The 18,941-nt window shown below is 40.7% G+C and overlaps 1 protein-coding gene and 1 pseudogene across 1 annotated transcript; both read right to left on the bottom strand.

Annotated features, from left to right (window-relative positions):
* Positions 1-564: 564 nt before the first annotated feature.
* LOC102187846 (60S ribosomal protein L23a) lies at positions 565-1,100 on the bottom strand. The gene has a single exon (XM_005700535.3). It carries the CDS (start codon positions 1,094-1,096, stop codon positions 620-622), a length of 477 nt encoding a protein of 158 aa, XP_005700592.2. The 5' UTR covers positions 1,097-1,100; the 3' UTR covers positions 565-619.
* Positions 1,101-8,726: 7,626 nt separating this feature from the next.
* Positions 8,727-9,056, bottom strand: LOC102172523 (annotated as a pseudogene).
* Positions 9,057-18,941: the final 9,885 nt, after the last annotated feature.

Genomic DNA, 18,941 nt, shown 5'->3' with positions numbered 1-18,941 from the left:
GTGATGCCATCCAACCATCTCATCGTTTATTGTCCCCTTCTCTTCCTTCTTCAATCTTTGCCAGCATCAGGGTCTTTTCCAATGAGTCAGCTCTTCGCATCAGGTGGCCAAAGTATTGGAGTTTCAGCTTCAGCATCAGTCCTTCCAATGAATATTCAGGACTGAATATTTCTTTTAGGATTCACTGGTTTGATCTCTTGCAGTACAAGGGACTCTCAAGAGTCTTCTCCAACACCACAGTTCAAAAGCATCAATTCTTTGGTGCTCAGCTTTCTTTATAGACCAACTCTCACATCCATACATGACTAGTGGAAAAAGCATAGATTGACTAGACAGAACTTTGCTGGCAAAGGAATGTCTCTGCTTTTTAATACACCATATAGGTTTGTCATAGATTTTCTTCCAAGGAGCAAGTGTCTTTTGATTTCATGGCTATAGTCACTGTCCACAGTGATTTTGGAGACCAAGAAAATAAAGTCTGTCACTATTTCCATTGTTTCCCCTTCTATCTGCCTTGAAGTGACGGGACCAGATGCCATGCTCTTTGTTTTTTTGTTTTTTTGTTTTTTTTATATATAGTGGAAACTTTTATATTTGAAATTAGCCAGCTGGACTCAGTTTAGATGATCCCAATTTTGTTGGCAACATCCAAAGCATCATAGTCAGGAGCCAGTCGAACATATGCCTTCTTCTCTCCATCAGGCCTGATCAGAGTATTGACCTTGGCCACGTCAATGTCATAGAGCTTCTTCACAGCCTGTTTGATTTGGTGTTTGTTGGCCTTGACATCCACAGTGAACACCAGTGTGTTGTTGTCTTCTATTTTCTTCATGGCTGACTTGGTGGTGAGGGGGAATTTGATGATAGCATAGTGGTCAAGTTTGTTTCTCCTAGGGGTGCTCTTCCGAGGATATTTGGGCTGCCTCCTGAGCCGCAGCGTTTTGGGCTGCCGGAAGGTGGGTGACGTCCGGATCTTCTTTTTTTTGTGGCTGTGGACACCTTTCAACACTGCTTTCTTGGCCTTCAAAGCTTTTGCTTTGGCTTCAGCTTTAGGAGGGGCAGGGGCTTCCTTCTTCGCCTTCGGCGCCATCTTCATGAAAAAGGTCTTTGTTTTTTTAATGTTGGGATTTAAGCCAATTTTTTTACTCTCTTCTTTCACCTTCATCAAAAGGTTCTTAAGTGCCTCTTTGCTTTCTGTCAAAGAGTGGTGTCATCTATATATCTGAGGTTATTGATATTTCTCCTGGAAATCTTGACTCTGGCTTGTGATTCTTCCAGCCTGGAATTTCACATGATGTACTCTGCATATAAGTTAAATGATCAGGGTGGCAATATGCAGCCTTGGCGTATTCCTTTCCCAATTTTGAACTAACCCATTGTGCCATGTCTGGTGCAAACTGTTCCTTCTTGACTTGTATGCAGGAGACAGGTAAGTTGGTCTTGGATTCCCATGCTAAGAATATTCCATAGTTTGCTGTGATCCACACAATCAAAAACAACACCCAGTTGTGGATGTGACTGGTGATGGAAGTAAAGTCTGATGCTGTAAAGAGCAATATTGCATAGGAACCTGGAATGTTAGGTCCATGAATCAAGGCAAATTGGAAGTGGTTAAACAGGAGATGGCAAACATCGACATTTTAGGAATCAGTGAACTAAAATGGACTGGAATGGGTGAATTTAACTCAGATGACCATTATGTCTATTACTGTGAGCAAGAATCTCTTAGAAGAAATGGAGTGGCCATCATAGTAAACAAAAAAATCTGAATGCAGTACTTGGAAGCAATCTCAAAAATGACATAATGACCTCTGTTCATTTCCAAGGCAAACCATTCAATATCACAGTAATCCAAGTCTATGCCCCGACCAGTAATTCTGAAGAAGTTGAAGTTGAACAGTTCTGTGAAGACCTACAAGACCTTCTAGAACTAACACCCAAAAAAGATATCCTTTTCATTATAGGGGACTGGAATGCAAAAATAGGAAGTCAAGAGGTACCTGGAGTAACAGGCAAGTTTGGCCTTGGAGTACAAAACGAAGCAGGGCAAAGGCTGACAGAGTTTTGTCAACAGAACGCACTGGTCATAGCAAACACCCTCTTCCAACAACACAGGAGACAACTCTACACGTGGACATCACCAGATGGTCAATACCAAAATCAGATTGATGATATTCTTTGCAGCCAAAGATGGAGAAGCTCTATACAGTCAGTGAAAACAAGACTAGGAGCTGACTGTGTCTCAGATCATGAACTCCTTATTGCCAAATTCAGACTTAAATTGAAGAAAGTAGAGAAAACCACTAGAACATTCAGGTGTGACCTAAATCAAATCCCTTATTATTATACAGTGGAAGTGACAAATAGATTCAAGGGATGAGATTTGATAGACAGAGTGCCTGAAGAACTATGGACAGAGATTTGTGACATTGTACAAGAGGCAGAGATCAAGAGCATCCCCAAGAAAAAGAAATGCAAAAAAGAAAATGGCTGCCTGAGGAGGCCTTACAAATAGCTGAGAAAAGAAGAGAAGCTAAAGGCAAAGGAAAAAAGGAAAGACACACAAGTTGAATGCAGACTTCCAAAGAATAACAAGGAGAGATAAGACACCCTTCCTCAGTGATCAATGCAAAGAAATAGAGGAAAACAATAGAATGGGAAAGACTAGAGATCTCTTCAAGAAAACTAGAGATACCAGGGAACATTTCATGCAAAAATGGGCACAATAATGGACAGAAATGTATGGACCTAATAGAAGCAGAAAATATTAAAAAGAGGTGGCAATAATACACAGAGGAACTATACAAAAAAGATTTTCATGACCCAGATAATCACAATGGTGTGATCACTCATCTAGAGCCAGACATCCTGGAATGTGAAGTAAAGTGAGCCATAGGAAGCATCACTAGGAACAAAGCTAGTGGAGGAGATGGAATTCCAGTTGAGCTATTTCAAATCCTAAAAGATGATGCTCTGAAAGTGCTGCACTCAATATGCCAACAAATTTGGAAACTCAGCAGTGGCCAAAGACTGCAAAAGTCAGTTTTCATTCCAATCCCAAAGAAAGGCAATGCCAAAGAATGCTCAAAGTACCACACAATTGCACTCATCTCACATGCTAGCAAAGTAATGCTCAAAATTATCCAAGCCATACTTCAACAGTATGTCAACCGTGAACTTCCAGATGTTCAAGCTGGATTCAGAAAAGGCAGAGGAACCAGAGATCTAATTGCCAACATCCATTGGATCATTGGAAAAGCAAGAGAGTTCCAGAAAATCATCTATTTCTGCTTTATTGACTATGCCAAAGACTTTGACTGTGTAGATCACAACAAACTGCGAAATTCTTAAAGAGAAGGGAATACCAGACCACTTCACCTGCCTCTTGAGAAATCTGTATGCAAGTCAAGAAGCAACCATTAGAACTGGACATGGAACAACAGACTGGTTCCAAATCAGGAAAGGAGTATGTCAAGGCTGTATATCATCACCCTGTTTATTTAAATTCTATGCAGAGTACATCATGCTATATGCGGGGCTGGATAAATCACAAGCTGAAATCAAGACTGAAGGGAGAAATATCAATAACCTCAGATATACAGATGACACAACCCTTATGGCATAAAGCAAAGAAGAACTAAAGAGCCTCTTGATGAATATGAACGAGGATAGTGTAAAGTTGGCTTAAAATTCAACATTCAGAAAACTAAGATCATGGCATCCTGTCCCATCAGTTTATGGAAAATAAATGGGGAAACAATGGAAACAGTGACAGGCTTTATTTTGGGGGGCTCCAAAACAACTGCAGATGGTGACTGCAGCCATAAAATTCAAAGACACTTGCTCCTTGGAAGAAAAGCTATGACAAACCTAGACAGCATATTAAAAACAGAGACATTACTTTGCCAACAAAGGTCCATCTAGTCAAAGCTATGTTTTTTCCAATAGTCATGTATGGATGTGAGAGTTGGACCATAAAGAAAGATGAGCACCAAAGAATCGATGCTTTTGAACTGTGGTGTTGGAGAAGACTCTTGAAAGTCCCTTGGACTGCACAGAGATCCAACCAGTCCATCCTAAAGGAGATCAGTCCTGGGTGTTCATTGGAAGGACTGATTTTGAAGCTGAAACTCCAATACTTTGGCCACCTGATGCGAAGAGCTGACTCATTTGAAAAGACCCTGATGCTGGGAAAGATTGAGGGCAGGAGGAGAAGGCGATGACAGAGGATGAGATGGCTGGATGGCATCACCGACTCAATGGACATGCGTTTGGGTGAACTCCGAGAGTTGGTGATGGACAGGGAGGCCTGGTGTGCTGTGGTTCATGTGGTCACAAAGAGTCGGACACGACTGAGTGACTGAACTGAAATGAATTGAGAATGTGTAATCCATAATTATTTGAACCAATCTCTTGTATACAGGCCTATATATTGTTTGCAATTTTTCAGTATTATAAACAATGCTGAAATGGAAAAAAAAAAAGAAAGAAAGAAATCTGAGTGCCAAAGAATTGATGCTTTTGAACCATGGTTTTGGAGAAGACTCTTGAGAGTCTCCTGGACAGCTAGGAGATCCAATTAGTCAATCCTAAAAGAAATCATTACTGAACATTCGTTAAAAGAACTGACGCTGAAGTTGAAACTCCAATACTTTGGCCACTTGATGGGAAGAACTGACTCATTGGAAAAGACCCGGATGCTGGAAATGATTGAAGGCGGGAAGAGAAGGGGACGACAGAAGATGACATGATTGGATGGCATCACCAATTCAATGGACATGAGTTTGAGTAAACTCCAGAGTTGGTTATGGACAGGGAAGCCTAGTGTGCTCCAATCCATGGGGTCACAAAGAGTCGGACGTGACTGAACAACTGAACACTGTTTTTCTGGAATACTGGCTGGGAGGGGGACGTTGAAAGTTATTAGTCATTGCCCATTCAGTTTCAGATAAGCAAGATTAATTAATTCAAGATCTGCTGTATAACATTGTATCTACAGGCAATGATAATATATTGTACACTAAAAAATGTAATAGGGCTTCCCTGGTGGCTCAGCTGGTAAAGAATCTGCCTGCAATGCAGGAGACCTGGGTTTGATCCTTGGGTCGGGAAGATCCCCTGGAAAAAGGAATGGCAACCCACTCCAGTATTCTTGCCTGGAGAATCCCTTGGACAGAGGATTCTGACGGGTTACAGTCCATAGCAGTCGCTAAGAGTTGAACACAACTTAGTGACTAACACACAGACAAATATTTTAAGAGGATAGATCTTATTTTAAGGTTTATCAAAATAAAATAAAAATTCAAAAAGACATGCTATCTTAGCATGATGACAAAGAAAGATTGAAAGTAAATGAAATATAAATATGTACTACACAGAAGATCTAAGAAAACTAAGGTAGTTATTTTGGTATTAGAAAAATAATAGTTATGTTGGATATTTTGAAATCACTTTATTGGAAAATTGAAAATATCCTCAACATCTTTATTCATTGTGTAATTGCAAATTAAAAATCACAATGAGATTTCACTATATATCCACCAAAATGGCTGAAACTGACCAGCTGACAACATCAAATTTTGGCAAGGATATGGAACCACTAAAACCCCTATACATAGCGAGAGTGTAATATGGTACAAATACTTTGAAAAGTGGTTTTTCAGTTTTTCATAAAGCTAGATATATACCTATCCTACTACCCAAGGAAAATGAAAAAAATATGTGTACGTGGTAACTTGAACACAAATGTTTATAGCAGCTTCTTTCATAATAATAAAGAACTGAAAAAAAGCCAGGTGTTCATCAACAGTTGAATGTATAAATCAACAGCAGTTTATTAATATAGCTATAAAACATTTGGTGATAAAAGGAATGAACATAGATACACACATCAAATATGAGTACTTCTCAAAAGAGGCTTCACTGAAAGTGCTTACATGTAAGATTCTATAATTTAAGTTCCAAAACAAGCAAAATCAACATGTGGTGAAAAGCATAAGAACAATGGTTGCCCCTAGGGTATGAGAATGAGGCTAATTGTGAAGAGACCTGAAGAACCTTTTCATATGATCCAGTCGTCCAACTCCTGGGTATATACCTTAGAGAAATGAAACTTATATGTTCATATAAAAACTTATCCATGAATGCTCATATCTGCTTTGTTCAAAATTGCCAAAAACCTAGAAACAACCAAAATGTCCTCCAATAGGCCGAGGGTTAAACAAACTGTGGTACGTCCACACAATGGAATGCTACTCAACAATAGAACATAACTATTGAAACACACAACAATCTTGATGAACCTCAAAAGCAGTATGTTTAGTGATAGCAGCCAGCCTCAAAAGCTGATAGACTTAATGAATCTACTTACAAGACATATGGGAAAGGTAGTTTTTTAAAAGATGGAGACCAGAGGAGCAGTTGTCAAGGATTAGATTTGAAGACAGAGTTTGACAGCTATTGAGAGTTTAAAATACTCTATAATATCGAATTCTTTTTGTATGGCTAAGGGGCCTTCAGGGACCTTGAGTGGACACAAATTTATCCTCAAGGGCATGCCCTGGATGACAGCCAGCAGGGTCATAAGAAATTGCAACTGAGATAACTTCCCCAAAGGCCCTGGCAATTTAACAGTCTCTTCTGCCTCCCAGCTCCTTTCTCTTGTGGGTCTGTTAGATAGAACTCCCACAGAGCTTACTAAAACTCTGCTGGTTTATTTATTTATTTTATTTGGTTTTGACTTGACCAATTTGGCCTTATCCAGGGAACCCCAGAAACACTTAACCTATGGGCCCTAATAAAAGCTGTAAGTCCCAGTCCCTGCTGCCTTCTCTGCCTGTTCCCTGCCCTGAACTCCTGTGTGGCCCTCCAGGCGTGCTTTGTACCTCCTCCAGGACTTATGAGTCATAACTTCTCCATTTCACTTTCCCTTGTGGTATTTGTTGAATTTTTGCTTCCCATCCAACTCTCCACCCAGGGGTCTATTTAACCAACATTCTTTTAACAAAAATCAAGCACTTAAACAGGGACTGCTGTACCAGACCAGGGACTTGCTGGATTGGTAGAGCTGTTCCATGTCCTGAATGTGGTGGTGAATGCACACATGTATAAATGTGCTAAATTCATAGAACTGGGCTCCAAAAGAGGTTGATTTTATTGCATAATTTAAGAAAACCAAAAACAAAAAAGAAATATCACGGTACCATGGACTGCATACAGAACTAACCTTACTACTTACTAAGTTTTTATTTTAGCACAAGTATACTTTTATATGGGCTTCCCTGGTGGCTCACTGGTAAAGAATCCCCCCACAAATGCAAGAGAAGCAAATTCGATCCCTGGGTCCGAAAGATCCCTTGGAGAAGGAAATGGCAACCCACTCCAGTATACCAGCCTGGGAAATTTCATGGACAGAGGAGCCTGGCAGGCTATAGTCCATGGAGTCGCTAAAGAGTCAGACGTGACTGACTGAGTGAGCAAGCAACGTGTTTTTATATATTTTAAAAAGATCTTTTCTGTTCTATATTATGTATATCATATATATGTAATTTCCTCTAATTCTTCTAACCATTATTCTGAAATGGTGGGCAGGTATTATGTTCTCATTATTTAAAATGAAATTAAAGGTCAGTAAAAGCCTAGTTCCTTATCAGGGAAGCAGCAGTCAGCATAAAGCTTCTTACTAATCAAATCCAAACTACCTAAGGCATAAAGAAATAGCATTAATTTTAAAACGTGGGTCTCAGACGTGATGACTATTCCAGCTTTCTAGGCTAAAGCTCCATTTCCATGGTGATATGCAAATTGAGTGGCCGGAGGTGGAGCCTGGTCCGACGAAAGTCATATATGCAAAATTAGGGTGGTGGCACAGGCCCTGGCCACAGCCCGCCATTACTAGGTGACAGCTTGCTCCCACAGGTTGCAAGCAGGGCATCTCCTGGCATCTCTAAAGGCACAAGACCAAAAAGTCAACTGGTGACCCCGAGTGACCCTGATTCCGAGTTTGCATACAGGCGGGTTGTGTCCCACCCCAGTCTCCATCCCACGCAGTCTTGTGGTCTAGGCCCCTGCCCCCATGGGCATCTAGGCCCTACTTCCATGGGAACCCCTGTCAAGCACGCTGTCCACCATCCTTGCATCCCATGCCACTGGGCGGTCAGTCACCTTGGCACCTTCACTCGACCATGATGCCACCTTCTCGGTCTTGAGCATCACCTCCAGGACCCCGGTGCCTCTGGGGACTTGGCCTGGCTCCTACTTGTTCAGAGCCAACGGGGGAGCCTTCCTTTCCCCGGCCTTCACTCCAGACCCCACTCCACCACACCCCCACTGCAGCTAGCCTCTCCCACCAAGGCCACTGCATGTGCTGTCACTGTGGGTGACCGCTCCTCTCTGCCTGCCATCCCCGACTCCACCCATACCCACAACACTCCCACTCTGCTCCAGTCAGACCCCCAACCCCCACCTCTCCAAAGAGGGGTGTCCCACCACCACCTCCCAGGCCAAGTGACTGAAGCACACACAGGGATGTCTTGAAACACTTTGATTGATTCGACAAGACTGGGCCTGAGGCACCGGGCTGTGTAGTCAGTCAGTGAGCAGACCTGCCGCCCGACAGCCGGGGTGAGGCCCGTCTGGGGGGTCAGGCACACGGGACCCAGGACCTGGGACCCACGACACAGGGTTGAGCAGCTAGTGCCGGGCTGGGGCCACCAGGGAGATGGGTGTCATCCCAAAAGAGCCACTGAGCAGAGGGAGATGGTTGTCATCCCAAAAGAGCCACTGAGCAGAGCGTTGTGGTGGACCGCCATGCCCACCAGCTCTAGGGTGATGCGCCTCTGACCGCTGTTCTGGGCCTCGTTGCCTGCCAGCTCCAGGACCTTGGTAGTCAGGTGCTACATGATGGCTGCTAGGAAGATGAGTGTGGACGAGCTCAGGCGCTGGGCATAGTGGCCCTCCCGCAGGAGGCGCTCCATGTGGCTCATGGAGGAAAGCTCGGCATGGGCAGTTCGGGAGCAGCGACCAGACGACCTTCGACGGCCCCTTTCCCTGGGCATGCTGACCATTGAGCCCACTTTCCCCGAGGCCATGCTTTGCGGTGCAGTGGGATGAGGTGTGGTGGGATGATACGTAGTGAGATGAGATGCGGTGGGATGAGAGGCGGTGAGATGAGTCAGCTGGTCCCAACCTCTCAAGACAGCTGGTACTCTTAGACCTCTACTCCGTATCCTAGCAACCACGAGCCAGCCCCTCATTGGTCGGGGCGCACACTCTGTGACAGGCAGATCCCCTGAGATCACTGCTTTCCCATGCCTCCCCACCCCACCCCCACCCCCACAGGCCTGGGCCTGCAAAGAAATGGCGCTGGCAGGATCCTGCTCACCCTGCCTATTGGACCCTCTCTTTGTTGGAACTCTCCCTTTCCACGGGAGGAGACCTTTGTACAGAGAAGGGAGCAGACCACCCAGTGGCACCAAATATACACTGGCGGTGCTGGGCCACCATCACCACTGTGTCTAGTTCCAGAACGTTGGTACCACCGCAAAGAGAAACCCCTGTACCGACCAGGCAGTCAATCCCCACTGCCCCCTCCTGCAGTTTCCCCCACCCCACGCTACCCCCATAGTCCTCAGGCAACCAACCACTCATCAGCTTCCTATCCACAGGCCTTTGTCTGTTCTGGAAACTTCCTAGAGATGGAAGCATACAATTAATAGGTGCCCTTCTGTATCTTGCTACTGTCACTTAGCATAGGGTCTGTGCCCATGATAGCATGAATCATCACTTCTTTCCTTTTCCTGGCTGAATAGTATTCCACTGTATGGCTAGATCACACATGTTTTCTATCTGCTCAGCAGTGGATGAGTGACTTCTCCCTTGTGCCTACTGTGGTGGACAATCCTCTGTGGGGTTCTGTGTGATCGCCTGTTTTCAACTCTTTGGGATTTATATCCATGAGTAGATTTACAGGTTTACTTCTAGACTCTTAATTCTATTCCAATGATATAAATGAAAACATGAGAAATATTCATTACCTTGAGTTATACAAAAAATTCTTAGATATGATGTTCCAATTTAAAAAATACTTTAAATTGAATTTTATCAAAATTTAAAATTTAGCTCTGTGAGAAATACTGTTCAGAGTTTGGAAAGACAAGCAACAGATAGAAAACATATTTTGAGGTCAATGTAACTGATAAAGTACACTTAGGATGTAGATATCTTAAAACTTATGATAAATAAACAACCCAATTTAAAAAGTCCAATTGTCCCAGCAGGTTACTTTGTAGATAGCAACAAAATGGTTCTGAAGTTTATACGGACCCAGAATAGCCAACACAATGGGATTCCCAGGTGGCACTAGTGGTAAAGAAGCTGCCTGACAATGCAGAAGATGTAAAGAGACACAGGTTCGATCTATGGGTCAAGCAGATCCCCTGGAGGAGGGCACAGCAACCCACTCCAATATTCTTGCCTGGAGAATCCCATGAACTGAGGAGTCTGGCAGGATTACAGTTCTCTGGATTACAGTGACTCTTTGTGACCCAGACACAACTGAAGTGCCTTAGCAGCAGCCAACAAAATATTGAAGGAAAGGGAGAAAGTTGGAGAACTGACATTATCCTATTGAAGACATAACATGAAGCTACAGTAATCAAAATAGTGTGGTATTTGTGAAAAAATAAACAAATAGATAAATGGAATAGAACAGAGTGCCCCAAAATGGACCTACATAAATATAATTGACTAATCTTTGGATAAGGAGCAAAGAAAAGACAGTGGAACATAAATACTCTTTTAAACAAATGGTACTGAAACAACTGAACATCTACATGCAGAATAAATAAATAAATAAATAAATAAAGACATAGATGTTACACCCAAAGGATGAACACCAAAGTGTAGATACTTTTTATGTTTTGGATAACAATCTTTTATGAGATGTGTCCTTTTCAAATATTTTTCTCCCAGTCTGTGGCTTGTATTATTCTCTTCACAGGGTCTTTTGCAAAGAAGTTTTAAATTTTAATGGCATCAAGCATATCACTTATTTCTTTCACAGGTCATCTTTCATGCTTTATCTAAAAAGTCATCACCATACCCATGGTCCTCTGGGTTTTCTTCTATGTTATCTTCTAGGGGTTTTAGAATTTTGCAGTTATGTCTGTGATCCATTTTGAGAATGGGCTCCCAAAAATAGTTGTTGCCAGTGTCTGTGTCCCTAGGAGAGGTCCCCGTTGCCTCCTACCTCTTTGGAAGTGTCTCCAAGATCAGCAAGTGGCTCTCTCCCAGGCATCATTCAAATTATTGCCTCTGGCTTTGGTCTCAGAGTGTATGAGATCTTGTGTTCACCCTTTAAGTGTGGAGTTTTTCTACAGATCTCTGGCTCTCTAAAAAGTAAGCCCCACTGACTCCAAATGCTTTAGGATCTTGTCCTTCTGGTACAGGAGTCTTAGACTGAGGAACATGATGTGGGACTCACTCCTACTCTGTCCTTGGGGAGAACCTATGCAATAGTAATTATCCTCCCACAATAATATGGGTCTTGACTATATCACGTCTTCACTTCCTTCTACCTGTGTCACTGTGGTTCTTTCCTTCAGATCTTTTCTGCTAGTGTTCAAGTTATTCTTATCAACAGTTGCTCTGTAAATAGTAGTAATTTTGGTATGTCAATGGGAGAGGTGAGCTCAGAGCCTTCCCATTCCACCATCTTGGCCACTCCCCTATGGGAAAAAAAAAATCCTGTGATTTTGGAGCACAAGAAAATAAAGTCTGTCACTGTTTCCATTTTTCTGCCATCTATTTGCCATGAAATGATGGGAGTGAGTGCCATGATCTTAGTTTTCTAAATGTCGAGTTTTAAGCCAGTTTTTTCACTCTCCTCTTTCACCCTCATCAACAAACTCTTTAGTTTCTCTTCAATTTCTGCCATAAAGGTGGTATTATCTGCATATCTGAGGTTGTTGATATTTCTCCCAGAAATCTTGATTCCAGTTTGTGCTTCATCCAGCCTGGCATTTCACATGATGTACTCTGCCTATAAGTTAAATAAGCAGGGTGAAAATATACAGCCTTGACATACTCTTTTCCCAACTTTGAACCAATCCTTTGTTCCATGTCTGGTTCTAAATAGTGCTTCTTGACCTGCATACAGATTTATACCTCTTAAGAGGCAGGTTAAGGTGGTCTGGTATTTCCATCTCTTTCAGAATTTTCCACAGTTTGTGGTGATCCACACAGTCAAAGGCTTTGGCATAGTCAATAAAGCAGAAATAGATGTTTTTCTGGAACTCTTGCTTTTTCAATAATCCAGCGGATGCTGGCAATTTGATCTCTGGTTCCTCTGCCTTTTCTAAAACCAGCTTGAATATCTGGAAGTTCACAGTTCACGTATTGATGAAGCCTGGCTTGGAGAATTTTGAGTATTACTTTACTAGAGTGTGAGATGAGTACAATTGTGCTGTAGTTTGAGCATTCTTTGGCATTGCCTTTCTTTGGGATTGGAATGAAAATTGACCTTTTCCTGTCCTGTGGCCACTGCTGAGTTTTGCAAATTTGTTGGCATATTGAGTGCAGCACTTTCACAGCATCGTCTTTCAGGATTTGAAATGGTTCAACTGGAATTCCATCACCTCCACTAGCTTCCTTCGGAGTGATGCTTCCTAAGGCCCACTTGACTTCACATTCCCGGATGTCTGGCTCTAGATGAGTGATCACACCATCGTGATTATCTGGGTCGTGAAGCTCTTTTTTTGTACAGTTCTTCTGTGTATTCTTGCCACCTCTTCTTAATATCTTCTGCTTCTGTTAGGTCCACACCATTTCTGTCCTTTATTTGTTCCCTTTGTATCTCTAGTTTTCTTGAAGAGATCTCTAGTCTTTCCCATTCTGTTGTTTTCCTCTATTTCTTTGCATTGATCACTAAGGAAGGTTTTCTTATCTCTCCTTGCTATTCTTTGGAACTCTGCATTCAAATGGGTATATCTTTCCTTTTCTCTTTTGCTTTTCACGTCTCTTCTTTTCACAGATATTTATAAGGCCTCCTCAGACAGCCATTTTGATTTTTTGCATTTCTTTTTCTTGGGGAGGTTCTTGATCCCTGTCTACTGTACAATGTCATGAACCTCCATCCATAGTTCATCAGGCACTCTGTCTATCACATCTAGTCCCTTGAATCTATTTCTCACTTCCACTGTATAGTCGTGAGGGATTTGATTTAGGTCATATCTGAATGGTTTACTGGTTTCCCCTACTTTCTTCAATTTAAGTCTGGTTTTGGCAATAAGGAGTTCATGATCTGAGACACAGTCAGCTCCCGGTCTTGTTTTTGCTGACTGTATAGAGCTTCTACATCTTTGGCTGCAAAGACTATAATCAATCTGATTTTGGTATTGACCATCTGGTGATGTCCATGTGTAGAGTCTTCTCTTGTGTTGTTGGAAGAGGGTGTTTGCTATGACCAATGCATTCTCTCGGTAAAACTCTGTTAGCCTTTGCTCTGCTTCATTTTGTACTCCAAGGCCAAACTTGCCTGTTACTCCAGGTATCTCTTGACTTCTCACTTTTGCATTCCAGTTCCCTATGATGAAAAGGACATCTTTTTTGGTGTTAGTTCTAAAAGATTAGTCCAGGTCATCATTGAACAGCTCAACTTCAGCTTCTTTGGCATTAGTGGTTGGGGCATAAATTTGGATTACTGTGATATTGAATAGTTTGCCTTGGAAACAAATAGAGATCATTCTGTCATTTTTTAGATTGCACCCAATCTCAATTAATTAATATTAGTCATTAATTAATTAGTCATTAGGAAAATGGAAGTCAAAATCACAATGAGATAACACCACTTCCACATCCACTGTAATGACTATAATTTTTTTAATTTAAATTTATTTATTTTAATTGGAGGCTAATTACTTTACAGTATTGGTTTTGCCATACATCTACATGAACCTATGGGTGTACATGTGTTCCCAACAAGAGTTCAATCCAGTAAGAAGACATAACAATTGTAATTATTTATGCACCCAACATAGGAGCACCTCCATGATAAGGCAATTGCTATCAGCCATAAAGGGGAAAAGCAACATTAACACAATAGTAGTAGGAGAGTTTAACACCCCACTTACACCAGTAGATCATCCAGACAGAAAATCAATAAGAAAACACAAGCCAAATTTGCCTGTTACTCCAGGTGTTTCTTGACTTCCTACTTTTGCATTCCAGTCCCCTATAATGAAACAACATGGAACAACAGACTGGTTCCAAATAGGAAAAGGAGTACATCAAGGCTGTATATTGTCACCCTGCATATTTAACTTATATGCAGAGTACATCCTTTTCTTATTTGGAACCAGTCTGTTGTTCCATGTCATGGGGCTCTTGCCTTGAGAACCCCATGAACAATATGAAAAGGCAAAATGATAAGATACTGAAAGAGGAACTCCCCAGGTCAGTAGGTGCCCAATATGCTACTGGAGATCAGTGGAGAAATAACTCCAGAAAGAATAAAGGGATGGACCCAAAGCAAAAACAATACCCAGTTGTATATGTGACTGGTGATAGAAGCAAGGTCTGATGCTGCAAAGAGCAATATTGCATAGGAACCTGGAATGTCAGGTCCATGAATCAAGGCAAATTGGAAGTGGTCAAACAAGAGATGGCAAGAGTGAACATCGACGTTCTAGGAATCAGCAAACTAAAATGGACTGGAATGGGTGAATTTAACTCAGATGACCATTATATCTACTACTGTGGGAAGGAATCCCTCAGAAGAAATGGAGTAGCCATCATGGTCAACAAAAGAGTCCAAAATGCAGTACTTGGATGCAATCTCAAAAACAACAGAATGATCTCTGTTTGTTTCCTAGGCAAACCATTCAATATCACAGTAATCTAAGCCTATGCCCCAACCAGTAACGCTGAAGAAGCTGAAGTTGAACATTTCTATTAAGACCTACAAGACCTTTTCAAACTAACACTCCAAGCAACTATATGCCAATGAAATGGACAACCTGGAAGAAATGGATAGATTCTTTAAAAGGTACAAGCTTCTAAGAATGAAACAGGATGAAATAGAAAATAGCAACAGACCAATCACAAGTAATGAAACAGTGATTAAAACTCTTCCAACAAACAAAAGTCCAGAACCAGGTGGCTTCACAGGCAAATTCTGTCAAAAACTTAGAGAACAGCTAACACCTATCCTTCTCAAGCTCTTCCAAAAAACTGCAGCATAAGAAACAGTCCTAAGCTCACTCTATGAGGCCACCATCACCTGAAACCAAAACCAGACAAAGATATCACAAAAAAAGGAAATTACAGGCCAATATCACTGATGAACATGCACACAAAATTCCTCAACAAAATACTAGCAAACAGAATCCAACAACACATTAAAAGGATCATACACTCTGATCAAGTGGAATTTATCCCAGGGATGCAAGGATCCTTCAATATATGCAAATCAATCAATATGATTTACCATATTAAAGAAGAATAAAAACCATATGATCACCTCAATAGATGCAGAGAAAGTTTTTGACAAAATTAAAAACCCATTTATGATTTAAAAAAAAAAACTCTCCAGAAAGTGGGCATAGAGGAAACCTACCTCAACATAACAAAGGCCATATATGAAAAATCCATAGCAAATATCATTCTCAGTGGTGAAAAACAAAGGATTCCCCTTAAGATTAGGAACAAGACAAGGATGTCCATTCTCACCACTATTATTCAGCATAGTTTTAGAAGTTCTAGCCAGGGCAATCAGAGACGAAAAAGAAATAAAAGGAATGCAAATTACAAAAGAAGAAGTAAAATTGTCAGTGGTTGCAGATGATATGATACCATACATAGATGATACTAAAGATGCTACCAGAAAACTACTAAAGCTAATCAGTGAATCTAGTAAAGTTGCAAAATTAATACACAGAAATCCTATACAATGAATCCTAACAATGAAATGTCAGAAAGAGAAACTAAATAAACAACCCCATTTACCATCACAACAAAAAGAATAAGATACCCAGAAATAAATCTACCTAAGGAGACAAAAGACCTCTACTCAAAAAACAATAAGATACTGATGAAAGAAATCAAAGACAACACAAACAGATGGAGATATATACCATCTTCTTGGATTGGAAGAATCAATATTGTGAAAATGACTGTACTATCCAAGGCAATCTACAAATTCAATGCAATCCCTATCAAAGTACATTTTTCACAGAATTAGAATGAAAACTTTACAGTTTGTATGGAAACACAAAATACTCCAAATAGCCAAAGCAATCTTGGGAAAGAAAAACAGAGCTAGAGGAAGCAGGCTCCCCAAACTATATGACAAAGCTACAGTAATCTAGAGAGTATGGTACTGGCACAAAAACAAAAATATAATCAGAACAGGATCAGCTCAGTTCAATTGCTCAGTCGTGTCCAGCTCTTTGCGATCCCATGGACTGCAGCACGTCAGGCTTCCCTGTCCATCACCAACTCCAGAAGCTTGCTCAAACTCGTGTCCATCAAGTCAGTGATGCCATCCAACCATCTCATCCTCTGTCATCCCCTTCTCCTCCTGCCTTCAATCTGGAATAGGTTAGAAAGTGCAGCGATAAACCCACACCCCCATGGTCACCTAATTTATGACAAAGGAGACAAGAATATACAATGGGCAAAAGACAGCCTCTTCAGTAAGTGGTGCTGGGAAAGCTGGACATGCTACATGCAAAAGAAATAAATTAGAACACTCCCTAACACCATACACAGAAATAAATTGAAAATGGATTAAAGACCTAAATGTAAGTCCAGAAACTATAAAACTCTTAAAAGAAATATAAGCAGAACACTTTCTGATACAAATTGCAGCAAGACCCTTTTTGATCCACCTTCTAGCATAATGGAAATAAAAAACAAAATAAACAAATGAGACCTAATAAAAAGCTTTTTCACAGTAAAGAAAATTATAAACAAGATGAAAAGACTACCCTCAGAATGGGAGAAAATAATTGCAAATGAAGCAGCTGACAAAGGATTAATCTCCAAAATATACAAGCAGCTCACATGGCTCAATACCAGAAGAACAAACAACCCAATCAAGAACTGGGAAGAAGACCTAAATAGACATTTCTCCAAATAAGACATACAGATTCCTAATAAACACATGAAAAGATGCTCAACCTTGCTCATTATTATAGAAATGCAAGTCAAAGCTAGAATGTCATATCACCTCACATGAGTCAGAATGGCCATCATCAAAAGATTTGCAAACAATAAAGGCCAGAGAGAGTGTGGAGAAAAGGAAACCCTACTACACTGTTGATGTGAATGTAAATTGGTGCACTCACTACGAACAGTATGGAAGTTTTTGAAAAAAGTAAAAATAGAACTGCCATTTGATCCAGCAATCTCAGCCCTGGTCATATATCTATCTGGAGAAGTCCATAATTTGAAAAGGGACATGCACTTCAATGCTCACTACAGCACAATTTACAATAGCCTTGACATGGAAGCAGCCTAAACATCCATTGACAGTGGAATGGATAAAAAAGATGTGGTACATATACACAATGGAATACTATGCAGCAATAAAAAAACAAAATAATGCCATTTGCAGCAACATGGATGAACCTAGAAATTATCATACTAAGTAAGTCAGACAGAGAAAGACAAATATCATATGGTATCACTTACTTGTGGAATCTAAAAATAATGGGTACAGATGAACTTATTTGCAGAACAGAAATAGAGTCACAGATATAGAAAACAAGATAATAGCTACTGAGGGATAAGTGGGGGAGAGGGATAAGTTGGGAGATCGGGATTGACATATACACACTACTATGTATAAAATAGACAACAAATAAGCACCTACTGCATAGCACATGGAACTCAATACTCTGTAATGGCTAATATGGTAAAATAATCTAAAAAAGAGTGGATATATGTACATGTATAAACATTTCCCTTTGCTGTACATTTGAAACTAACACATTGTAAATCAATTGTACTCCAATAAAAATTTAAAAAATAAAAATAAAAACAGAAAATAAGTATTTTGGAAAAATTAAAATTGTCATATGCTGCTGGCAGGAATGTAAAATGGTGCAGCCAATGTGAAAAAGTTTTGCAGTTACTCAAAGAATTCAACATAGAGTTACCACATGACCAGCAATTCTACTGCTAGGTATCTACCGAAGAGAATTGAAAACATATGTGCACCCAAAATCGTTTGCATAAATGTCCATACCTGCCTTATTCACAATAGCAAAAAGGTGGAGATAACCCAAATGTTCATAAACATAAGGTGATATATACATGGTATCTACCATTATTTGGCCATCAGAAGTAATGAAGTATGGTCATACTACAATATGGATGAACCTTAAAAATGGCATGCTAAGTAAAAGAAGCAAGTCAGAAAAGACCACATACGTGTGATTCCATTTATATGAAATGTCCAAGGTAGGTAAATCCATAGAGACAAGAAGTAGACTAGTGATTGCTAAGAGGGTTGGGGTGGTAATGGGGACTAAGTGCACATGGGCAAGAGAGAGATGCTATTGAGGTGATAGAAATAGCTAACGTTGGATGCAGTGATGGTTGAACCACTTGATAAATTTACTAAAAATCCTTGAAGGTACAAGTAAAAGGAGTCAAATTTATGGTGTGTAAATTATGTCTCAATACAAAATTTTAAAAACACTTTGGGAAGGAGAGAAAAACAGAAAGTTCGTGTGTTTGATTATTCATTAGGGGTCATACACGCCTCATTGAGCTGCTGTATGTTGTTGATGTTGCTGCTATTGCTGTGGTTATGGTAGGAGTGGAGATTTTTTCCCCTGAGGACTGAGGGTCAAGCAAAGACTTGGGTCCTTTAATACAGTTTTGTAATTAACAGAAAAAGAAAGAGTGTTGCTGGGTTGAAATTCTAAGTAACAGGG

This window comes from Capra hircus, unplaced genomic scaffold (assembly GCF_001704415.2).
Source record: "Capra hircus breed San Clemente unplaced genomic scaffold, ASM170441v1, whole genome shotgun sequence".
Taxonomy (NCBI): domain Eukaryota; kingdom Metazoa; phylum Chordata; class Mammalia; order Artiodactyla; family Bovidae; genus Capra; species Capra hircus.
This window is presented reverse-complemented; position numbering and strand designations above follow the sequence as displayed.